We start from the raw sequence: 26,495 nt of genomic DNA, 5'->3' as shown, positions 1-26,495 counted from the left end.
CCAACCCAAACACTGTGCAAATCGATATTTTCACAAGTTAAATACATGGTGTGTAGATTTGGGGAAGGGCGAAAAGTAGCATGTCTAAAAGGTTAGGTAAGCATTGGTTGGTATCCCTGTACTTAAAACGCGAGTGCGGCGCATCTGTAAACGCGCGAGAACTTACGAGAGAAAAGAAAGTTGATAGGGGCGAGAATCTCTCTGTAAGGCTGTGGGTGCATGTAATTCGTAAAAACACTGAGTTCTTATAAATCGTTTAGAAATTCTTCGCTCAAGTCAAATTTATGTTGCTGGCACATGGGTGGGCACTTTATATGTAGACCGTGATGTAAGATTCCTTCAACTATTTTTACTGTTCATGATGCACTACTACGTTAGTCTGCCTTATAAATATTTAAATGCTCTGGTCGAGGTTTTAATTTCAATATGATTAAACGTTCTTTTTATGCGTTTTTGTTTACAATGATGCCAAGTTGTCAATTTTAGTAATTTTAATTTGAAGAAAAGGTCCTGTTAGTACCTTCTTGTTACTTGATGAAAATTTTGCGGGGTTTGTTTTACCAGGGCGCTTCATGACGTCTCCTGGAATAAGCTATACCTTCCCTAGTTGAATCGTCATCAGTTTATCGTACGTTTTTCAGGTTATTGATTGGAAAAATAATTATACTTTTGAACCTTAGTTCCCCTATTTTCAGAGGATGGGGAGTGGGCTCACTTCTTTCGAATGTCGTTACTTACGGGCTTTCACGATTCGTTGCGTGTACGAGCCATTGGCCAAGCGATTGGCTAAGCCATTGGTAGCCATGCATGATCACTTAAAGCACTGACAATCTATCTTAGCTCCATGTACTAAGTTTCTTCTCGCGCTTTCTTTCTTTCTTTTTTTTTTTTTGCCCTCGACTGTGTAATTGTGCGATATTTTCTACACAATAACTTTAATTGCCGACCATGATAATACTGCACTTGGCTCCCACTACCAACGACATACTCAGACAAGTATTCCAGATCACCTGGGTTTTTATTCCTTAAGATCTGTTTTAGCTTAATTAATCAAACGCTCCTTTACGCCCGGACAAGCATCTCGATGCAAGCTCAGAGTTTATTGTGATGGCTTTCATAGGGTTAACAAGACGTTTACGTCTGCTCGCCGCGCTCAACATCCATTCGTAGGCACTTTGCTATCTTTAAGTTCAGTTTGTAGATCTGAACTTGGTTCAGGGGGAGAAGCAGAGGCCCGGGAGCAGAGGAAGGTTCATGTTATGTAATTCGTTCATCATTGCGAGATTACTTGATTTATCGGCATTGCCCGCAGTTTTGTCCGCTCACGTTTTTCTCCTGCCCAAGTCTTTCTTCACGTGTGTTTAAACGTGATCCGATATATAATGATCCTGTTTTGTTCCAGATTATTGGCGTCAGTGGAGTCTGCCATCATTTGAAAGCATCGGGAATGACTCGAACGCACTATTTACTTTTAAACCACTATTAATATCGTGACTTCATTTTAAACCTTGTGTCATATTCCATTGGCCCTTTCTGGTTTATTTGTTATTTAATATCACCGACATGTCACTAAAACAGATTATGACGCCTTTCCTAGCCGCAATACGAAGAACCTTAGTGAGAGTATGTAACGAATGCTAGAAAAATTTTCTACAATTTCTTTGCGGTACTTACAGTAGAAGCCCCGTGCGTCCCGTCAAGTACGTGAAAATGCTTTTTCAGAAACGGTATCCACTGTAAGCTTCCGTAAAATGCCTGACTATTCATGCCTTCATTCTATTTAAGCCCTAAAAATTAGCTACTAACCAATATGAAGATGCCAAAGCCAATGGGATACCAGACGTCTTAAAGATGTGATTTATAACAAGTTTATTAACCGACTTCAAAAAGGTTTCATTAAAATAAAAATAAAAAACTAATTAACAGTTTTTCATGATGGCTTCATTACAACTTTATCGGACTTAATGTGGCACAGAACTAAACTTTGGCCTACGCTTTGGCAGCTATAAAAAGGTTTGCTGAGACGGCGAGTTACTATTGTTAGAAGAACGGAAATCCTTAGAGTAGCTATAAGTTATCGAGACGCCAATCTGTTTCAGGTCTTATAATATTTGTTAATCCATATTGGTTAAAGCAAAACTAGTTTGCCAGTGACACCTATATTGTTGTTTCACGTATTTAGCTATTAAATTTTCTAATCTTGTCAAGGAGTCCCCCGGTAGCCCAATGGGTTACGCATCTGACCTGCTGTACGGTCGGAAGGGCATATATACGCTCGACGCCCGTCGGGGGACCCCGCTTTTATTCTTTTTTTCTTTTTCGTTTTAACCTGAATAGATATTTGTTTTTGTACAATCCTCTTTTCTTCCGTTTGAAGTAAGTTTGATGTAACAATGCTTTTTAAGAAAGAGTATCTACTGTAAGCTTCCATAAAATGCCTGACTAGTCATGCCTTCATTCTTTTTAAGCCCTAAAAGTTACCTACTAACCAATATGAAGATAAAAGAGCCAATGGAACACCAAGCGTCTTAAACATGTGATTTATAACAAGTTTATTAACTGACTTCAAAAAGGCTTTATTAAAAGGAAAAATTATTTAAAATTTTTCATGATGGTTTTATTAGAACTTTATCGGACTTAATGTGGCACAGAACTAAACTTTGGCCTAAGCTTTGGCAGCTATGAAAGGTTTGCTAAGACGGCGAGTTACTATTGTTAGAAGAAGGAAAATCCTTAGAGTAGCTATAAGTTATCGAGACGCCAATCTTTTTAAGGTCTTAAAATATTTGTTAATCCATATTGGTTAAAGTAAAGTTAGTTTGCCAGTAACACCTATATTGTTGTTTCACGTATTTAGCTATTAAATTTTCTAACCTTGTCAAGGAGTCCCCCGGTAGCCCAATGGGTTACGCATCTGACCTGCTGTGCGGTCGGAAGGGCATATATACGCTCGACGCCCGTCGGGGCACTCCGCTTTTATTCGAAACCTGTATATTCTTAATCTTTGACCACTAAGCATCATAAAAATGTATGATAGCAAGGATAGAATGGTAGCTTTCACTTTGTGAATCGAATTTCAAATTTACCCCAATACCTTCCTTTTGGTCGCCACCTTGGAAATCTAAAACCAAACCATCAAAAATGATATTTTCTTATATGTTTCTTTTGTTAGAGGCACATGATATTTTGCCTGGAAGTATATTTGGAATGATTAGTATCTTAAACTTTATTTCAGTATTGTCTGTGGTTGTTCAAGCTATGATGACGTCATAAATTATGTCACACTGGCCGCCATTTTGTTTTTTTTTGGTTGTAATTAGGGCGACGATCAGGACCAGGTTGTTCGAAAGGTGGTTAACGCTACTACTAATTCCTAGCTCTCCTCTGGGAGAATAGGGCCGCTAACCCAGGATTAAAAGTTAAGGTAAGTATAATTTTTCTTCCATGCAAATGTTCATCACTGCTTTTGGGTCATGGGCTGCGTTTGTAGTTTGAGATCACTCAAACTCAAAACAGAAGGCCAAATAATAGGAACAGAAAACCTCACGAAACTCAACAACCTTGGAAAACTCAAATCAAAATTCTCGCTTATTCTGTGTTAGCTTAATCAGGCTTTAAGCAACCCGGATTAGAAGCTCTTGCTTTTAAGCTTGGCTAAATCCATATATTATCTTGATATCTACACAAAAACTACCAAGCTAACTACATAAAAAGTTATTAGACCAGAAAATTTCAAGATGGTGGCCATATTAAACTAACATGACCGTTCTTTGGACTTCATCCTCTTTTCAACCCGTGAAAGAGATGGGATTCTAATATCGAGAGATAGGCGACAGTAGACTGTCTTAATGTTAAAAAAACTACCAAAATACTAAGAAAAACATTATTAGACCTTAAATGATGGGTTTCCTTTCATGACGACAGCCATATTAGATCAAGATGTAAAAGAGCATGATGTGAAACAACGGTAGTTGTTTGGACTTCACAGTCTGTTCAACCCGTTCAGGAAATGGATTCTGATTTCAAGAGCTAAGTCTTGATATAGAGACAAAGACTAGCAAGGTTCTAAGGAAAATGACATTATAACTGAGATGCTGGACTTCGTTTCAAGATTGCGGCCAAATTAGACCAACATGGCCGATGTTTAACATCGTACTCGTTTCCACTTGTTAAAGAGATGGGATTCTAACATCGAAGGATGAAGTTTGAAGTGACGGTTTTATATCTTGATATTCACACCTACAAAACCTACCAAGCTACTAATTAAAAGTTATAACAACAGAATAGTTGCGCTTCGTTTCAAGCTGGCGGCCATATTAGACTAACATGGCCGTTCTTTAACAGCATCGATCCTCTTTTTAACCCGTGAAAGAGTTGGGAACCTGATATCGAAAGATGAAGTTTTACGCGACAGTAGACTGTCTTAATATAAAGAAAACAACTATTAAGGTACTAACAAAAAGATGGCGGCCATACCAGACTAACATGGCGGATGTTTGACCTCATTCTCATTTTCACTCGTAGAAGAGATGAAATTCTACCATCCAGAGATGAAGTTTTACGTTACAGTTTTGTCTTGAAATCCACGCAAAACTACAAAGTTACCACATAAAAATGTTTTAGACCAGGAAATTGGCACTTTGTTTCAAGATGGCGACCATATTAGACTTACATGGCTGTTGTTTGACATCATTCTCTTTTCAACACGTAAAGGAGATGGGATTCTACCATCAAGAGATAAATTTCCGAGCGAGAGTAGACTGGCTTAATGGAAAGACAAAAACTAGCAAGGTACTAGCAAAAACGTTGTTAGACTTGAGATGTTGGATGTTTTAAGATGGCGGCCATATTACACTAACGTGACCGATGTTTGACATCATCCTCTTTTTCGCGCGTTGAAGAGATGGGATTCTACCATCGCGATATGAAGTTTTAAGTGACAATTTTATATTTTGATATCCACACAAAAACTACCAAGTTACTACATAAAAAGTTATTACACCAGAAAATTTACACTTTTTTCAAGGTGGGGCTATTGTTTGAACTTCACCCTCTTTTTAACCTGTGAAAGAGATGGGATTCTAATATCAAGAGATAAAATTCCAGGCGATAGTAGACTATCTTAATGTAAAGATAAAAACCACCAAAGAAAAATGTTATTAGATCTGAGATGTTAGGCTTCGTGTCGTGATGACCGTCACATTACATCAACATTGAAAAGAGGATGATGTGAAACATTGGCCGTTGTTTGGACATAATCCTCTTTTCAACCCGTTGAAGAGATGGGATTGTAATATCCAGATATTAAGTTCCAGGCGCGCGAAAGACTTACAGGGCTGTTGTTTTATATCATCTTCTTTTTAACCCATGAAGGATAGGGGATTCTAATATCGAGAGATAAAGTTCTAGGCGAGAGTTGACTGTCTTGATGTAAAGAAAAAAATAGCAAGGTACTAGGAAAAATGTTATTAGACCTGAGAAGTTGCGCTTCGTTTTATAATGACGGCCATATTAGATCAACATGGAAAAGAGGATGACGTAAAACATCGGCTGTTGTTTAGAGTTCATCCTCTTTTCAACCCCTGCAAGAGATGGGATTGTACTATTAAGAGATGAAATTCCATGCGAAAGTAGACTGTATTGATATAGAGACAAAGACTAGCAAGATTCTAAGAAAAACGACATTGAACCTTACATGTTCAACTTCGTTTCAAGAAGAAGGCCATATTAGACTAACATGGCCGGTGTTTGACATCATCCTCTTTTCCACCCGTTGAAAACATGGAATTCTAACATCGAGAGATGAAGTTTTACGTTACAATTTTATATCTTGATATCCACCCAAAAACTACTAAGCTACTACAAAACGTTATTAGACCAGAAAATGTACACTTCGTTTTAGGATGGAGGCCATATTAGACTATCGGGCCGTTGTTTGGACTTCATCCTCCTTTCAACCCGTAAAAGAGATCGGATTCTAATATCGAGAGATGAAGATCCCGGCGACAGTAGATCAGCTTGACGTCACGAAAAAAAAACTAGCCAGGTACTAAGAAAAACATTAATAGACCCGAGATGCTGGACTTTGTTTGAAGATGGTGGCAATATTAGACTAACATGCCTGATGTTCCACATCATTTTCTATTTGACCAGTTGAAGAGATTGGTTTCTACCATGGAGAGACGAAGTTTTACGTGGAAGTTGTATATCTTGATATCCAAAGAAAAACCTACCAAGCTACTACAAAAATAATTATTACACCAGAAACGTTGCACTTCCTTTCAAGATGGCGGCCATATTAAACTTACCTGGCTGCCGTTTGAAATCAGCCTTTTTTCAACCCATAGAAGAGATGGAATTCTACTAGCGAGAGATAAAGTTCCTCGCGACAGTACACAGTCTTGACATAAAGACAAACATTAGTAAGATACTAGAAAAAAAGTTATTATACCTGAGTTTTTGCACTTCGTTTCAAGATGGCGGCCATATTAGACCAACATGGCTGTTGTTTGACATCATTCTCCTTTCAACCCGTGAAAGAGATGGGATTCTAATATTGAGAGATGAAGTTCCACGCGACAGTACACTGTCTTGATGTAAAGACAAAAACTAGCAAGGTAATAAGAAAAACGTTATTAGAGCTGAGATGCTGGACTTCATTTCAAGATGGAGGCCATATCAGACTAACACTGCCGATGTTTGACATCATTCTGTTTTTCAGCCGTTGAAGAGATGGGATTGTGCCATCGAGAGATGAACTTTTACGTTACAATTTTATATCTTGATATCCACACAAAAACCACTAAACTACTACATAAAACGTTATTAGACCCGACAATTTACACTTCGTTTCAAGATGGAGGCCATATTGGACTATCATGGCCGTTGTTTGGACTTCATCCTCGTTTCAACCCGTGAAAGAGATGGGATTCTAAAATCCAGAGATAAAGTTCCCAGCGACAATAGACAGTCTTGATGTAAAGATAAAAACTACCGAGGTACTACGGAAAATGTTTTTAGACCTGAGATGTTGCACCTCATTTGAAGATGGCGGCCGTTTTAGACTTACATGGCTGTTGTTTGACATCATTCTCTTTTCAACCCGTGAAAGAGATGGGATTCTAATATAGAGAGATGAAGTTCCACGCGACAGTACACTGTCTTGATGTAAAGACAAAAACTAGCAAGGTAATAAGAAAAACGTTATTAGATCTGAGATGCTAGGCTTCATTTCAAGATGGCGGCCACATTAGAGTAACATGGCTGCTGTTTGACATCATTCTCTTTTTCAACCGTTGAAGAGTTGAGATTCTACCATCCGGAGACGACGTTTTACCTGGAACTTTTGTTTTTGATATCGACACAGAAACTATTAAGCTACTACATAAAAACTTTTTAGACCAGAAAAGTTGCACTTTATTTCAAGATGGCGGCCATATTTGACTTAAATAGCTGTTGTTTGACATCATCCTCTGTTCAACCCGTAAAAGAGATGGGATTCTAATATCGAGAGATTTAGCTCCAGGCGACAGTAGATTCTGCTGAGCTAAAGACATAAACTGGCAACGCACTAGGAACAACGTTGTTAGACCTGAGATGTAGAAACGTAAACACCCGGTTGGCGGACTTCCATATAGAAAGGACGGGGGTGCTCGTCGGAATTTTTTTAAAAGAACCCCCAGTAGGTGCCAAGTTCCTTTTTTGTGGGCGTGGCTTGATATATGTTTCTCCCCTAAGAGGTACTACTACGAAAGCAACACATTATCTCCTGTCACAGGTACCGCAAAAACCTCCGCTGTGGACCTTTTGAGGCTAAACACCCTAAGAGGTAACAAAACCGCTTTTTTTACCCCTAAAAGATATGACGAGCACCCCTGTCATTTTTATACGGAAGTTCCCCCCGGGCGTAAACAGCTCATAAAAAGGAGATTAAAACACCTTGTAAAGGTACTGTAGGAAAAAAGAGAGCGTCGCATTGACTGATTAACGCTGGACGAGGGTGATAAAAGGGTCCAAAGAGCATCAAATTAAAGAGGGAAGGAAAACGGGATGTCAATTAAATTCTTAGCGAAACGTGCGTTCCCTGTCAGCCTCTTACCTGCCTTTTAATTTCTACTACGTTAACTCCAGTGCCTTCAGCTTTTCCCTCTTCTCACAAGTTCCTTTTTGACTCCTTTGTTGACTCTTTTGCGTTCCCACGCGACTTCCACGCGTGCTCCACTAAAATGTCGACGATTAACCTTCCTCGGTTTAATAATGCCCGTTAATGCCATTCGGCTCTAACAATTGCTTTCCTCTTTAGTTAACCCGTGATACCCCAGTGTTTTTTTTTTCCTCTCGCTTGTAGCTAGATGCGTTTTTTGGCGTTTATTTTGGCTTTTTCCCCAGGCAGTTTGATTGATATTCCATTCTATACTAACTCCATGTAGATTGCCTTTCTTTCCGTGTGATAAAGTCTGTAGCAGGCTCTTCTGATATAACAACCAGTCATGAAAATCAAAATTTGATAACTTAGTGTTGAGTCATCTTGTATAACAGTTCCCTTAAATATACATGAACAACTTCGCAAAGATTTAGGTCTGTGTGGTTTTTCGTACGCGCCTTCTCAGTTCGGAGAAATCGTTCACTCAAATTTGTAGAGCTTTGGTGTCCCCCTGATGGGCACATATATTGCGACCGTAAAGTAAAAGAATCTTTCGATGATTTTTGCTTTAAAAACGAAAAAGTTATTACTCTAGAGCTCCGACACATTAATATTGATACTTCGGCTAATGCAAGTACTGTTCGCCAGTTAGTAAAAACTCAAAACATAAGTCATCTTTTTACCTACGCGACAGTCTCTCGGGCCGCCATTTTTAATGTTACACAACGCAAAGCTTGGAAACTACAACTTTGCTAAACATTTCTTTGAGAATCTTATTTCTGATGAAGCTTAAACTTCAGGATAGTGGGTATTTATTATTATTAATATAAAAACGCGACATGAAACTTGCAATCTGTCTCTAAAACGTTATGTGTTCTCGTAAGCTGTTACGACTGTAATCATAAAAATTACAATTTAGTCGATTGTGATTGGTTTAAAAAACTCCTATTTTCCACTAATTCAATTGCCAAGTTGTTGTCGGACAGTTTGTTATTGGACAGTTTGTTATCGGACAGTTCAATAAGCCAATCACATTCAAAGTTGTAGTTACGTGCGTGCATGCGTACGTGCGCTAGCTTTTGAATATTTACATCTCCTTTGTGGGTATTTTAATACAAATTTTCCCTTTCTTTCATAACTTGGCTATTCTTCTTTTCTCGGAAATTGTAATTTTTATCATTAATTGGTAATAAGACGTTGTGTCGTCCAACCCGGTCTGTAATCATACTCGTGATAAACAAATCGGACTCCCGCTGCGCGGTCGTCCGATTTTGTTATCACTCATATGATAACCGACCGAATTGGACTCCACTCAGTCCTATTACCATTACTAATTGTATAAGAGGCAAGATACGGCAAAACAATATTCAAAAGATCGCGGAGAAAATGTATCCTGAATGCAGCTAATTTACTATAAGCAATGAGGTTTAAAACACTGTGTTTCATAGGGCTAATGCAAAGATTTAAAATAACATCAAACGAACAAACAGCTAAAATGTTCTGTGCAGCTACCTCGAATCATCAATTTGGCTATTGTATGCAAAGAAATGCAATTCAGTCAAGGAGTTTAGAACTAACAGATTTCAGAAAGGCAGCACCCTAAACCGATGAGTCTCATTGTCTTTCAAATGCACAAAATCAAACTAAAGTACAGAAGTACAGAAGCCATTACGTCTCTAGGGCAACTGCACGTCTGCACGTCCGTTGCCATGACAGTTGAGAAGATAAGGTACTTCAAAGGAGTACACTCAAATGTGCAGGTTAAAGTCATTACAACAACGTCATCTATAACAAGCCATTCCGAAGAACTTATGTTCTCTTCTGCAACCAAGTTACCATAAGTAGAAAAATTAACGAGCTTTAATCCAATATCAAAGAAATATTGAACCAACAATCGAATCGTCCTGGGCAACCAACTCTCAAAAGTGAAAACCTCAACGAAACCATCTACGTGCAACAGATCTCAAATTTTTAACAGAAAATTCACGCCAGTTCAACTTTTCTGCTAAAGTTTTTCATTCGATATTACTTTAGCTGAATCACTACGTATGTATTTCCAAACTATTTTGGAGAGATTAGCTCAGACCATTGCTTTCTGGTCTTGGTAAATGAACCCTTGACTACCACTTCTATCTTCTCTCTAAAAAGGTTATCGTTAGTTACCATAGAAACCATTCCTTGTACAATCACGTGCCGGCTAAGCTCAATGACTTTGCAATACGTGGAGGATAGTTAAGTGCTCGCCAATTTTTCCATCCAGTTGAACATGACAGACATGAAAGAGGATAAAATCGTGATCTTCTTCTCTTTCTAATGAGTGGGTTATAACTAACTTGCCAGTAATTCCTATACTCTTCCGTACATGATTTTATTATTTTTCTGTCGCCAATATGATATTGAGTAAGCGGCATTGTGATGTGTCCCGTTACTTCACATTGTTCAATATCATATGTGACAACAAGCTAAATATCGCTTAATACCGTTTGTTTCGTGTATTTCGCGGCTGTGGAAGCAAAGAGTTCTTTTTGTTTGACAGTTGACAAAATTGAACAACCGAAACAAATTGACGTCAAAGTTTGTACACTGTAAATATAACTCTTACTTCCGTCCGTTATCTTGATGTATTTATAGAAAATAATGCACTTGCGTCTAAATACTGGAAATTTGAAAAAGGCTTATTTGATGACGTTTGTAGAACATTTGAAACACAGCAGCTCAGCTAACTGTACATTTTTGTCGCTCTCATATATCTGTCGTCTCCAGCAGTCGGTTTCTAGTCACTCATACAACTTTCCCATTCATTGATAGAAGTTGTTTGACGTTTTCAATAGCCACTGCGCACGCGAAATACCGTCATTTCTGAAGCTAGTTTGTAATATTTGTCAATGTGTTCGTTTGACTGCTATCGTCAATCAATAAAAATCATTACACGGCTGGATTGAAGACGAATTCAAAGTAAATCAAAAGTGATATAAATAGAATAGACAAATATAAAATTCAATAAAAGAATAAATGACTTTTTTAAAGTAGCCATAGCTATATATATTAACAGACTAGTATTGCAGGGTGAGCATAAACACGGTAAGAATCACATAACCAGTTGGAAACAAACAAGTTTAGTGACCGAGAACAAATTCAATTTGTTGAAGGATAGTGCGCCTTTGTCAATCAATCGCGTCGCCTCCCAAATTCTGGCTGGAACTGCACAACAGTTTCCAGGCCAACAACACGACCGTTGCTAAGACAACTGAGCATATCAATTAGTTATTCACGTACAGTTAGCTAGAGTATTCCCTGAGCGGACTTCAATGTACTTTGCAGCCGGAATATATGCTGTGGCTCAATATTACCCTGAGTACAATTTGATATACGTATTTGCCCTTGTTTCAGATACACTGTAATATATTACCTTACACCAGGACAAGTAAAAATACTAAAATTGCACCAAGGGTTAAATTGGATCTGACAACATACATGTTCATTCATTCTGTTTTATTTGCCTTTTTACTTAAAATATATTGTCTTCTTCTCATCGTTATTTTAGTCAACTCTTGTAATAATATCTAACCCATGTTGGCAAATTTTCACTTTATTTCATGTTTGTTTTATAACTTTCAATATCAAATCTTTTTGTCTAGTTTTGTGTATCACATATACCGTGGTATATGGACATTGTTCCTGAACCTTTTCAGAATTTTGAACACAGTATAGAAATTTCTCTATTTCCTTTTTTACTAAGTCAATGGTATTGAACACAATAAAGAAATATTTTCTCTGACGTCAACAACGGTTATCAAAATCACGTTATTATGTACCGTATTTTATAACAATAGGTGTTATGATGAGAAATATCGCCTCGCCATCTCCAATACCACTTGTAACACGAAAAGTAAGAGGTGTTTCGTAAAATACTCGGTGATTCACGTCAACGCTTATCACATAAAATGTCGGTGCAATCTTCCAAGAATAAGATGTTGAAACAATTATACTGTCTAATACTTGGTATTTCGTTTAATACAGTTTTTATCTACAGTTCTAGAAATAAATGGCTTGTATATTGACCTTTTTTTAACAAGGTATATGTAAAAAAAGCTAGAACAAAACGTGTTATCTGCTGAGTTACAACCACTTTAAAGGCATTGAGCAATGGTTAAATATTTTTGCATCGGTTGTCCTGAAGGACAGAATCCCATAACGACAGAACTATATATAATTTTCCATATCAGGTCTCTTACTTGTACCGGTAAACTAATATAAATTGATATAATTTGCCAAGTAGGTTTAGATCTGTTCGAGATAACCAGCTTTTAGTTGCTATGGAAACCATTGTCCGCATGCTTGTGTCGGATATGCTTGACAATGAGTTCATCTCAAACTTTCCATCGCTGTTAATCGAAATGAAAACAAACAAAAAAGAAATCTGCATGCTTGGTCTTGATAATGCGTGGTTCTGATAAACAACGGGTCCTTTACTTTCCTGGCAATATTAAAATGTCTCCTTATGCCAATAGCATTGTTGTTCGGTACACTTAAGCAATATTTCCTTCACGTCACCAAATGTTGTCAAAATAATGTTATTACGTACCGTATTTTACAGACAATAGGTGTCGAGGCGGGAAATACATATAGCTTTATAATAATATCACTGGTAAAACGACAGCTTGAGATCTAATGTGTGTTGAACCAAAGAGTTCTTTTGTTCAACGGTTGTTGTTCAGCTTGAATAACAAAAAGAGTTTGACGTCAAAGTCTGTAAACTGTAAATATCGTTATAACAGTACCACGAGCAATTAATGCCACGAAAATGTAATCTCGTCAACTATTTTAGGCAAATTTTACAAAAGTGTTCACCAAATAATGCATTTACTACTTAAAGATTCTCAAAATTAAAAGTTAGATTGTCGATATGATGTCGGCTGTTGCAGTACTTTTCCTATATTCGCCTCACTCTGATGTCAGTGCTCAAGCCTGAAAGCCGGTATTTGAAAGGTCACGCAACGCCTTTATTCAATGAGAGACACTGCGTGACGACGCAATTTATCAACACCCTTTTTAATTTTCGCTTCTCTTGGTTTCGTTGCTAACTGTGTTTTACTTGGACTAATGAAAAAAACGTTGTACAGGTCTGTTGAGGGGCAAATCTCCGGTAAAACCGCAAAAGTCCGTCTCCAGGGCGACTACAACTCGTTGTTATGACAATTGAGAAGATGACATCGGAGTAGATCTGCATATATTTATATTCAATAGCCTCTCACTTCAGTGTATTTTGGGAATATTAAAGTGAAAATAAATCTTGCATTATTATTAGTTTAGTCAACATTTATAACAATATCCAAACCGTCGGCTTTTTCTTGTTTGTTTTTCAATAAAATTGTTACACAGTCTTCTTTTAACAACAACAACCAACCAACCATTTTATTTTTCCACTTTTACAGAAACAGAGAAAAAAAAGAGCATAAAAACAAAAAAAACTGATTTAGACACATAAAAACTACTCAGAATAGTAAGAAATCTCATCATATGACTGAGAAAATACTTCATTGTGATTGGCTGAGAGCAGGCCAATTTATCGTTAATTCTTAATTTGCACTGCAGTGCAAATTAACACGCACGCGTTCGCAATTATCTCAGTCAGACAATAAATGAGTAACCGTGCGAAAACTTGAGCAATTAAGGATTCACAATACTCGTGATATTTGAAAATTCTTTCAAATTGCACTCGCCTAAAGGCTCGAGCAATTTTGAGAGAATTTTCAAATACCACTCGTAGTGTTAATTCTTAATTGTACACGCATTCATACGATTACCTATACTAAACAAGCTGAGTAGATAGAAAAAAATTGATTTGCCTTACCTTGCTTGCAACAGGCATAATCAAAAAGAGGAGAGAAAAAAATTAGCCAATGAGCGAGCGAGAATTTGTGCAGTTATCATCTCGATATTTTTATATAAAAATTAATTAAAATCTTTATTTTTTTCGCTCTTCGCTATCATTGCCAACATCGGTCAGGAAAAATAGCTTGAGACATCGCTTTATAAAGAGTTGATCGCAAATATAGGTGAAATCTAAGGATGCTGTTAAGTCTAACAGAACAAAGCACGTGGTTCATTTGACGTCTTGCCGAACGATTTGAGGGATTTGAACGAATCTAGCTTTGCTGAATCCTTTTTCAGAGTCTTAAACCATATAAGAAATCGAACTGTCACACCCTCTTTGCATGTGTGTGCATGTGATATCGAGGCATGACAGGGGCTTCGAGGTAATCTTGGGAGGCGGACTCTTGCTATGAGCCAAACGCATTGGAGACAATACTAAAATTCATTTCTGCAAAGACAGAGCTTGGCTGAATCAACACGACTGTTCGCTGTTGTCTTCGGATATTTCTGTTATTTCAAGGGATCGATGCATACATTTAAGAAGCACGAATCTGACTTTAATTTATTAACCGCTGACCGAGATTACTGAAGTCTCTCCGAGAGCTTTCCAACAAAACTGGACTAATAAAATTTAGAAGCATGTGCGCCTTAATTTCTTTAATTAAACGTAATAAAAACTTCAAAATAACTTTAAGAGATTAAAAGCATGGAATGTAATCAACACGGGTGTGATATGGCGAACAACTTGGGAAACAGCCTAGCCCCTGGATTGAGAACACCACTGATAAATAATACTCAACCAGAAACAAGTTCCAAAGCAAGCTTTTTTCCGGAAAAAAATCGAGTAAAGAGTAATAGTATTCTGTGTTTTGCTTCGTATGATTCAAAAGCTATTGAAGGTTCCTTGCCACTCTCTACACACTTTTAACTTCAATGCAAATGGGTTGAAAGTTTTTCGCTGCACAAGATGTTAGAGACAAAAAGCGATTATACAGTTACGGCGAAAAATTGAAGACTTCCTAAAATATATAATAAAAATGTAGCTAAATCGAGAACGATATTACTGTTGTATGATTTGGGAACAGCCGTAAACACGGTTTTGCTAAATAATTAGAGTCGCCATAAGTTTTAAGGAATCCACATGCCCCTGTTAATAGACAACAAAGGGAAATATATAGCTTTCCTTGCCGGCTCTTTATGGGAATAATTCGATATAAATTTACTTTATCAAACTGCGGACTTTCAGCGGTTTCTTCAAAGCTTAAGTAAAAGAGCTTAAAGGCAGTGCACATAATCAAATTTACAACGAAGTGTTTGACAACAGTCGTAATGGGAACACAGTTTTTGATCTTTGGCACGTTTACGCTGTGACTTACGGTTTGAATTTAATAGTTACAACACTGAATTGATAAATATAGAGTAAGGGTGTAAATTCTACCAGAAAAATAAATGTTTTGGCCATATCGGTTCACATTTACAACCATTTTAACAGCTGATTGTTGAAACTCCATGCCTTGTTGTGACATTTTGGCAATTAGAGCGAATTATAAAATCAATTTTACTTAAATTACAACTACTATAAACATTGCCGACGCAAATTGTGTCTACTGTTTCAATATTATATAGCTTCTCTATGCTCTTTGAACCAAATTAGATGAAACGAAGCGTAGAATAAAAGACCAAGTCGGAGTCAAACGAGAATCAATATATTAGACGTTAAAGTTTAGTGCGCTTTTAGACACTCGCTAGCTTTTATCGAGACAAATTTTATATCAGTCAATTTATTTTTTTCAAATTTCACTTCCTTCGTTGCTGTAATGAATGGCTTTGAAACACGCGGAGTCAATTTCGTTAAATTTGCCTTTATGCGGTTAAAAACCATCACTAAGACAGAAACGACATAAAATGATATATCATGCTTGACCACACTGCGAGGAAAGCGCCCGACCTTTCACTTTCGTCCATTATTTACAAAAATGATAAATTAAATAAAGCAAAACATTATATTATAACCTACACTGAGCACGTAAAAATCCCCAAATTGAAAAGTTTGCTTATGAAAGATTTATGACGTGAAAAAATGGAAAAAATAATTTGTGCCGGGCAAAGTACGCGAAACAAAACAGAAAGATCACAGAATATATTGAGACGATATCTCATTGAGAGTGCTGTTGAGTGCTCGGGGTAAAGCACTTTGTTCAACTACATTACTTGTTCGCTGTAACAGTTACAAAACTGCATTATTCATGTAAATTAGTCACTCCCCCACAAAGCAAATTTCGTGTATAATGTTTTTATTTCGGTGTATTATTCAACTTTTATGCTCTGCTAATTGCAAGGCGCAATTATATTAAGACACAAATGTACATAATTGCCTTTCAGAAATAGCCCCGAGCAAACACTGATCCATGAAACACTCCCAAAATACATTTTATATAGCGCCTCTTCAGCGTACAGTATTGCTGTGGGTCAGCTAGTTAAATACGAAGAGTAAAACAAAAATAAAATCGAAGATTGTGAGCGAGTATGACATGTTTTTGCAGTTCATTGCCATGTTTTCATGTTACTTGATAACATACAATGTTTCTAAATCCACTTTAACTTAAGGATTAAATTTGCAAGCATGACTGTAGAATCGATTGTGGGATAAATGGATAATTTAGTTCTCATGGAAAAAACATTCTGCGAGATGAAAGAATTTGACTCTAGAACTTCAATCTTCGGCCGTGAAAGTAAGGATTGTCTTCGTGCCTCTCAGTTCCGTTCACTGTACTGTAGCTTGAACATTTCTCACACCGACGGAGCGAATATGTCGCAATGCCAAATTGCAACCACATCAAGACTGCATTTGGAGGGATACAAAAGGTTGTTAAGGCTCATTTAAGCTTTATATTTTCTCCTTTTCACCAGCCTATCGTAAGTATTCCGACGTGAATTTTCTCGTTCTGGGAATGCAGAAAAAAAGATGGAATAAACATCCTTATAGCTGAGAATTTACCCTTCAAACTGTCCAATGATTAAAATTAAAAGCTCTTCTGTATACAACAATTTACTAGGCTGTTCCTTGTTCAATAATTTTGGTAAGCATAACAGGCTAATCCTATATATCTATGATAGAAATTAAAGTAAAGTTTTTATCTCTTCTCCCATTTCAACAAGAGCTGGAATTGACTTATCCATAGCTAATTGAACAGAAATTTTGATGCGGCGTATTAAATGCAATTTTAGTGACCATAACTTGCTTTCATGATTCTTAATTCCTTCTGAAATTCTGATAATCTATTTCACATTGGGAATTATAAAGCTTCCCGACTTTTATACAATAAAATATATCACTTTAAATAACTGTGCTGTTTATTCAGTGTTAATTCTAATTGCAGACTTCTTTTAAATGGCTAACCAAAGGCTAAGTCCTTGGCCGACAATATTCGCCTAATTTCGTGTGAATTTTAAAGGAAACTGAAATATTTACAAGTGTATTTGACGACATATTTATATATTTTTTGTGTTTTTCTGGTTTCTGATAATCGGCATATGATTTGTTAGCCCCATTTCTTTGCCGGGAACCTTGAAGACAGTGAAGCTTCTTCCAAATACAGACTCAGAGTTTATCACGGTGTTCGGTCGACCATTTCGAAAGCATGTGTGAAAGTCACTGTAGCCCTTTGTCAGGGTGCTACTTTCCTAAGCTGCTCTTGCAGTTTAGACAAAGTGTCTTGCCAGCTTTCTGGTCTGCCGTTCTGACTTTGAGCAACGATTCCTTTGGAGCCGAGGTAGGCGGAAAATGCTGAAGACTCCAAAGGGTTCGTCGCACAAGCTGCGCCGGGAACAGAGGCCGCCGTTAGCTCTGATATACAAGGCAGAAGCGCCGGCGATGCGTGGAAGAGAAGAGAGTGCGTTGGGGAGGTTCCAGGGTATTCCCTGCTTCCGTGTAGGCTCAAGGAAGGGTAGGATCGGACAGATACTGGACTGTAAAGGTATGAAGAGTCATACGAACCCATAATGCTATCAATAGCGAAGCTCTTTTTAGTCGGACGAATGTACCTTAAACTGGGATACATGCGGTACTCATCACCGCGATACGGATAGAAGGAAGAATGCGAGGAAAACGAGTTTAGTCCTCGGAAATACGCCGATTGAGGGGAGCTTCCAGCAAATTTCAATGGATTGCTTCGTCTCACGCGGCGTCTTGCTCTCCTTCGTCTGAAATCACCGTTGGCGAAATCTTCAAGGTTCGCTGGATGTATAGCCCAGTAGTTACCTTTGCCGTTTTCGCTGCGACCTGCCTTGATGAAGCATTCGTTAAGAGACAAGTTATGCCTTATGCTGTTCCGCCAACTCTTATCCTTGTTTCTGTAATAAGGAAAGTTATCTGAAATATACTGGTAAATGTCCCCCAGAATCATCTTCTTGTTTGGGCAACTCAAAATCGCCATTGCGATCAGAGCGATGTACGAGTGAGTAGGTTTGACTTCAGGATCGGAACTACAATCTCCTTTACTGTCGTCTGGGAGCGTTTCGTCTCGCCCCAACTTTGCTGAATCACCATCGTCATAATCCAACTCCACCACAAAGCTCTGCACGCATTCTTCAGAGATGCGTTCTCCTTCCTCGCTCTCAGACTGAATCTCTTGTTCATTCTCGCTGTCTTCAAAATCTTTTTCCCCGCTGAGTAACGCCATTTCACTACACTTGTCAACAAACGGTGAACCTCGTCCGTAGTTTGCACAATCAGCCACTCGTTCAGTCACAAACTCGTTCATGTTGCTCATGTGTTGAGTTGTGAAATTGCCTGTACCGTGCGCGTTTTATATGGCCCACTGCAGCGATAGCAAATTATAGTTTTAGTTAGTCAAACAAATACGGGGCCAAACAATAGCTTCCGATTGGTTTCGGGTCGCTGACATATATTTATCACCCCCCTTATAAGTACCTATATTGACCTTTCTACAATTTGTTCTGTCTCGGCTAAACAAAGCCAAGAATAGAGCAACCGAATTACTCTGAACGTGACACGGAATCCAAGCAAATTTCCCAATGAGAGCGTTTTACAAGCCGCGAGGGCAGAGACTTCCAATAAAATTCCTTCGCTGCGCGATAACATCAGTTTTCTCGTAATTTCAGGTCTTGATTTCACCGCGTTTCTTTTATGTTATTCTTGACTGTTAAGTTCTATTGTAGACAAGGTGATTAACGTAATTGCAAAGAACCGCCTCCATTGCTGTTCGACCACCCGGCCTGCAGTTCTAATAGTGACCATGTTTTACAAGCGTTAATCTCATTGGGTAAGCGTTACATTGACACTAAGGCATAAAACTTGGCAAATAAGTTATGCTTTTATAAAATACGACGTTGCTGGAAACAGCTGTTTGATTTCTTTTCTTCATGCACGAACAAGACTATGACATTAACATAATCGTTCCGACCTTGTAATTCATTTTACATGACAAACACATATTTAATATGTTTTAGCAAGTTTTCAGTTTATTTTCTATACGAAACAAACTCTGACAGGATTTAGCAGCAGGTGCATGGTAAATGTTTTTTTTTTCTGTTTTCTGTTGATAAACATTTAAAATAAACGACATCGAAATGGAGATGGTGTTTCGCCTTATCTCGCCTAATGTGCTAAATGCGACTAACTTTTCACTGAATTTCTTAAGAAATCTCTTTAGCATAACTGGAAGATTATATTTGATACTTGCTCGCTTATTTCGACCTGTAGTGGTGCTTCTAACTCTAGAATAGCTTAAAATAACCTATTACTATTAAAACTAAGCTGAGAACATCATCTAATTTAGGAATTTAAATCTAAGTGTTTTTGGTCGATAATTTTCCAAATGCTTACAAAAAATAGGCGTCAAACGAAATGTTTTGTCTCACAATCTTAGTAAAGTTGGAATTAATGTTTATGTTCTTTAACTAACAAAGGAATGTGGTTTAAATCCACCGCCTTGTTTTTTTGCAAATTCGAAAACCTTTTCCTCGTTCGAGAGACAACCGCCATCTTTAGCTCTCTTTTTGCGATGTCGAGTTTACGGAGTCCATTTCTTAGTTTGCACTGTTTGTAATGGCTGTATCTTTTTGCTGTTAGATCAACTTCAAACAAATTAAACCTCTCCCTTCACGCGGGGACCAAATAGTTTTCATGATCTGATAAAACCTTTGGCACCCAGCGAATAATAAATTGATTAGTTCTTACAATACCTATCGCTCGAAGCTGTATTTTCTCGTAAGATTGTCGTTAAGCCAGGCAATAGGATTCTTTGTGTAAATGAGTATTTCTTTGATTCGGATTACGAAATAAAGCTAAGACATTTGAAACACGGCTTAGACAAAAGATCTCTAAATTAAAGAGATATCAATAAAGCTTATATATCGTAAATAAGACTAAAAACCACATCACTCTCGATGTTTTCATTTTTGCCGACATGTTGCGATGCAACTGAATAGGTGATTTCATAAGTTACTAAATCTGAACTAGCAAGCTGGTGAAAAAATGTTTTGTTCGCTTTTTATTCGAGTTAAAAGAAAAAATAATTCCTTGCCATTTGCATAAATCTGAACTGTTAATTGTAATTTGCCGCTTGCTAAAAGTTACAGAAAATATTCCTCCTTCTGTTTATCGATTAGCGAACTAGGAATTTTTATCAACATTGATCAATTTTTTCGTTTGCCTTCTCAGGTGGTGTCGCAGAAATGTGGTGAATATACGTGAAAAGGAATTCTTTAGAAGCTGTGATCGGTGTACCACAATATAACTTTTGCATTTAAGTTTGTTTTGCTCGCAGCATGGCCCCTGAAAACATAAAGATCAGTTTTGATAAATCTCCAGCTGGTTTGCACCGAGTTTATGCATAGAACAGAACAGTTTGTCTTTAAAGAACAATGAATGTACACCGTGTGTGGCAAACAACATATAGACTTAACTTGTTTGGCTGTGTAGCTCTGAAACATATTTTATTTGACTTAAATGAATTTCGGATACGCGTTCTTTGCCATTATTTTTTATCATGAAGAAAGTTTAATTTAAAAATTGGCGTCTGGAGAAGATGAGATGATTTATTTCCTACAAAAGCAGCCCAATAAACGAAAATGTGGAACACACATTCAAACGACAAATTCCCTCCATTTTTTTTCCAATTTCGCTCTGTTCTAGCTTGCTTTTCAGCTTTTGATCAGAACAGTCGAAAAAGCCTAGGATGAAATTGTTTCTATATCTGAACAAAAATCCACTTTGTTGAGCAAAAAGCTAAAAAAAAAAATAATAAAATGGTCAGGTGGTTTTTAGCACATTTTATTCCACAGCAAATATATTTCGCATTTAAGACACTATTTTGTGGCTATACTCCATAAATCATCTTGGCTTTTCAAGACAATTTAACTTAATTATTTATGGCCATTAGAAAGTGTCGTTCAAAACATTTTTGTCGCTTTCAGGTCAGGGTCAATGCTTCCTACTAAAAACAGTCTCGGTTTTTGCCTCTGGTAAAGGCATATCGAATCCACCGCGAGGATTTACTTACAAAGTTATAACTGTACGCGACATGAATTAATCTGCGTGGAAAGAAAGTGATACTCATATACACCCAAAGCTATTGTATTATATTGGAAGATTCAGTGGATTACTGGCAGGCAATGATAAATTAGGTCAATTAAGATGATTAGCAAGTTGTTTTATTGTCTCTTTCATTATAGCATCATTGTTTGAATACCGACCCCTCCCCCAGAAGGCAGGTGACGACGAATTGAGCTTAATTGAATCTCTTTCAATCAAATATCGGTTTTTCTATACCAACGAGAAAACTTTCTTTGTGAGGCGATATTTCTTTTATTTTCAATTGTTTAGGTGTATTTTGCGTACAGTAAACACGGAAAAAGTAAAAAGCCGAAGAAAAACTACGCGAAGAGCATAACGGTGTTCTAAATTTTGCTATAACTGAAAGCAAAATAAACCACTCCCTGAGATATTCGCAGCCGACGCTCGCCAGTTCACAAGACGTTTTCTCTTGACTTTGTCTGTGTAATATTCTGTTCAACTTGTTTTCTTTTTGTGACAACTTTAGCAATTAAATGGAGTCAAAGAAAGCAATATCCGTTTCTTAAGGCAGTACGGTCATTCAATATCGTTTAAATAAACGCAAATCAACTCATTTACAATTGAGTTGTATTGAAAACCTACTTAAATGGTTTTTCCGTTTCCTGGAAACCAGCTCGTTCGGGTTCTAAGTAGTACAGAAATATCCGATGAAAATGTATTTTACAATTGACGGTGATTTAATTAAAACAAGCGGTCATGAATTCACGTTTCGTTCTAATGCGAACAGGAAAAGTATTTTTCGGAAGACTTAAAATACCTTTTTCTTTATCTGCTTGCAATTGGTTGCTTCATCTTAAAAAGATAAATAATAACTAAAGAAGTAGGTCTCAGTTATATTCAGTTATTTCTGGCCTTGTTCAGCGATAATATCATACATTTTGACTACTCTAAAGTTCAGTGAAATAACTTCCAGATCTTAGTGTTATTTCTCATATCGAAATACCCCTGAAATTTAGAAAAGATATATATTTCTTTAAGGTGTTCAACAGTGATAATTCCAGCTTCAGGTGTAGTTGAAATTACGCTAGTTTGCTGAAAGGATTTGAAATCAATAAACTCTGACGAAGGCAATATTTCTATCCTCGTTAAATGGATCAGTATATTGAGTGACTTGGCTTCCTGATCAAGATTATATTCCATGATTGAATAGCGAAAGTAGTGTCTCTGAAAGTCTTTAAATTGTACCTGAGAAGCTTAGAGGTGTTAAAACGTCAATAGAATAAATCTTTGCCAAATCATTATTCGCCACAATGTCGGTTGCCAAGGACAGTCTTGTACATTTTTAGAAAACAATTTAAGAACTTAAACATATGTGGGGTTCCAAGACTCCTAAAATTAAAAGAACTGTGTAATGATTTTATTGAAAAACAAACAAGAATTAGCCTACGGCCTGGATAATTTTATAAATATTGACTAAACTAATAATAATTCAAGGAGATATTTTCACTTTAAAATTCCCAAAATAAACTGAAGTGAGAGGCTATTGAATACAAATATATGCAGATCTACTCCAATGACATTCTTCTCAATTGTCATAACAACGAGTTTTAGTTGCCCTGGATACGGATTTTTGCGGTTTTCCCAGAGATTTGTACCTCGACGGAGGTGTACAACGCTCTTTTTTCATTATTAGTCCTCGTCAAACACAGCAATGAACCCAATTGCAAAAGCAGCGAAACTTCAAAGGCTGTTAATACAACGGGTCGTCATGCAGTGTTTCTCAGAGAAAAAAGAGGTTGAGTGACTTTTCAAGTTTGTGCACTGACATCAGAACGAGTCGAAAATTGGAAGCGCAGTGCAATAGCCGCGTTTTAAAGATTCTACCATTATCGACAATCAGACTTTTAATTTTCTAAATTTTCAAAGAGTGAGGGCATTATTTGGTCTCTAGTCTTGTAAAATATGCCTAGTAGTTGACGAGATTACATTTTCATGACATTGTTCGTGGTACTGTTCTAGCCATATTTACAGTTTACAGACTTTGACGTCAAACTCTTTAAGTTATTCAAGTTGAACAACAACCGTTGAACAAAAGAACTCTTTCGTTCAACAGACGCTAGGTCTCAAACTGGCGTTTTACCAGTGATATTACAATAAAGTAATATTTCTTGTCACGACACCATTGTCTGTAAGCACAGTACGTAATAACGTTATTTTGACAACATTTGGTGACGCGAAAGGAAATATTGCTTTAGGGTGTTGAACAATGCTATGGGCAGAATGAGACATTTTTATATTGCCAGGAAAGAACAGGACGTCCCGTTGTTTATCAGAACAACGAGTTATCAAGAGTCAGCAAGTAGGTTTTCTTTTTCTTTTTCTTTTTATTTTCTTTGTCAAGCATATTCGACACAAGCATGCGGACAATGATTACCATAGCAACTAAGAGCTGGTTATCTGGAACAGATCTAAAACCTCTTTGGAAAGTATATCAAGATATATTAGTTTGTCGGCACAAGTTAAAGGCCTGATATGGCAAATTATATAGTTTTGTCGTTATGGGCTTCTGTCTTTCAGGACAATCGATGCAAAAATATTTAACCATTACTCAATGTCTATAAAGTGGTTATAACTCAGCAGATAACATGTATTATTATTTTACCTTTTCCACATATACCTTGGTAATAAGATCAATACATAAGCCATTGATTTCTAGACCTGTAGATAAAAGCTGTATTAAACGAAATTCCAAGTATTAGGCAGTATAATTCTTTCAACATTTTCCCCTGAGTACATTGTACCGAGATTTTATTAGGTGATAAGAGTTGACGTCAATCGAGAACTGCTTTTCAGAACACCTCTTACTTCAACACTCAACACTCTTGGTTTTCGTGTTACAAGTGGCATTGGAGACGGCGAGGCGATATTTCTCATCTTAACATCTATTGTTATAAAATACGGTACATAATAACGTTATTTTCATAACAGTTGTTGACGTCAGAGGAAATATTTCTTTACTGTGTTCAATACCATTGACTTAGTGATGTAGGAAAAGAGAAATTTAAATGCTGTGTTCAAAATATGAAAATTTAAAGGTTCGGGAGTTAAGTTCACATTTCAAGGGAACGTTTGTGACGCTTTTTCGACACGTGTTTATGACAACTTTTCACAATTTTGTACAAAACCTGTGAACTCAAAACGGTCCATGTGATTTACAGACTAAAATAAAAGACTAAAACCTTTGATATTGAAAACTGCAAAACAAACATGAAATAAAGTGGAAATTTAATTTGCCAACATGGTTTAGATATTATTACAAGAGTTGACTAAAATAACAATGAGAAGAACACAATATATTTATGTTTTCGCATGCCATTTTACCCTTGTTACAATTTAGTATTTTGTTTGAGCTGCTGTATGGTAATATATTACAGTGTATATGAAACAAAGGCAAATACCAAATCGTACTCAGGGTAATATTGAACCAGGTCATATATTCTGGAAATTACATTGAAGTCTTCTTAGGGAATACTCTAGCTAACTGCGCGTGAATAACTAATTAACGTTCCTAGTTGTCTTGGCAACGATCGCGTGGTTGGCCTGGAAACTCTTTTGCTGTTTGAGCAGGGATTTTAGAAGCCACGTGACCGATTAGCAAAGGACGCACTGTCCTTCAACGAACTGAATTTGTACTCGGTCGCAACATGTGAATACTCACTTGTTTGTCTCCAACTAGTCACGTGATTCTTTTCCGTGTTTATGGTCAAGCTGCAACACTAGCTTGTTAATATAGAGTTTGTACCGTTTAAAGCTTTTATTTAATTACTTATTTGTCTATCCTATTTATAGACTTTGATTTAGCTTGAATTCCAGCACTGCAGTGATCTTCATTGAGCTGTACAAGTGGATAGCAGTAATTGGCAGCTCAAACGAACAAATTTACAAATATTCCAAATTATTCCCAGAAATGACTGTCTTTCGCACGCGCAGTGGCTATTTAGGTCGTCAAACAACTTTTATCAATGAATAAGAGAGTTGCACGAGTGACCAGAAACCAACTGCCAGAGACGAAAGATATGTGAGAGCGACAAAATGCCAAATTAGCTGATCTGCTGTGTTTCAAATGTTCTACGATCGTAGTCAAATAAACCTTTTCTGCCATTTTGCAATATTTGGACGCTGGTGTGTTATTTTCTATAAACAGAGCAAGAGTAGAATTATATGTTCTCGGTGTTTTCTGATATTTACAGTGTACAAACTTCGACGTCAAAAGTTGTTTTTCGGTTGTTCAATTTTGTCATCTGTAGAACAAAAGCGGAAATCTTAGCTTCAACAGCCGACAGATACACGAAACAAACGGTATCGAGAGGTATTTAGCTTGTTGTCACATACGATATTGACCATTGTGAAGTAACGGGACACATTTCAATGCCGCTTACTCAATATTATATTGACGACAGAAAAATAAAATCATGTACGGAAATGAATAGGAATTACTGGCAAGTTAGTTTCAACCCATTCATTAGAAAGAGACGAAGACAACGATTTTATCTTCTGCCATGTCTGTCGTTTTCAACTGCATCGAAAAATTGGCGAGCCCGTGACTATTCTTCAAGTCTTGCAAAGTCATTGAGCTTAGCCGGAACGTGCTTGCACTAAGAATGGTTTCTATAGCAACTAACGATAACCTTTCTAGAGAGAAGATAGAAGTGGTAGTCAAGGGTTCATTTACCAAGACCAGAACGTAAAGGCCTGAGCTAATCTCTCCAAAATAGTTTGGAAATATATAAGTGGTGGTTCAGCTAAAGTAATATCGAATGAAAAACGTTTGCAAAAATGTTGAACTGGCGGAATTTTCTGTTATAAATTTAAGATCTGTTGCACGTAGGTGGTTTCGTTGAGGTTTCCACTTTTGAGAGTTGGTTGCCCAGGACG

General features: G+C 37.1%; 1 protein-coding gene across 1 annotated transcript; it reads right to left on the bottom strand.

Moving 5' to 3' along the window:
- Positions 1-16,297: 16,297 nt before the first annotated feature.
- Positions 16,298-19,487, bottom strand: LOC110045312 (uncharacterized). Its single transcript, XM_020750910.2, has one exon. It carries the CDS (start codon positions 18,790-18,792, stop codon positions 17,689-17,691), a length of 1,104 nt encoding a protein of 367 aa, XP_020606569.2. The 5' UTR covers positions 18,793-19,487; the 3' UTR covers positions 16,298-17,688.
- Positions 19,488-26,495: the final 7,008 nt, after the last annotated feature.

The sequence above is a fragment of the Orbicella faveolata genome, unplaced genomic scaffold, assembly GCF_042242905.1.
Source record: "Orbicella faveolata isolate gen_17 unplaced genomic scaffold, um_ofav_v1 contig_26, whole genome shotgun sequence".
In the NCBI taxonomy this organism is placed as follows: Eukaryota; Metazoa; Cnidaria; class Anthozoa; order Scleractinia; family Merulinidae; genus Orbicella; species Orbicella faveolata.
This window is presented reverse-complemented; position numbering and strand designations above follow the sequence as displayed.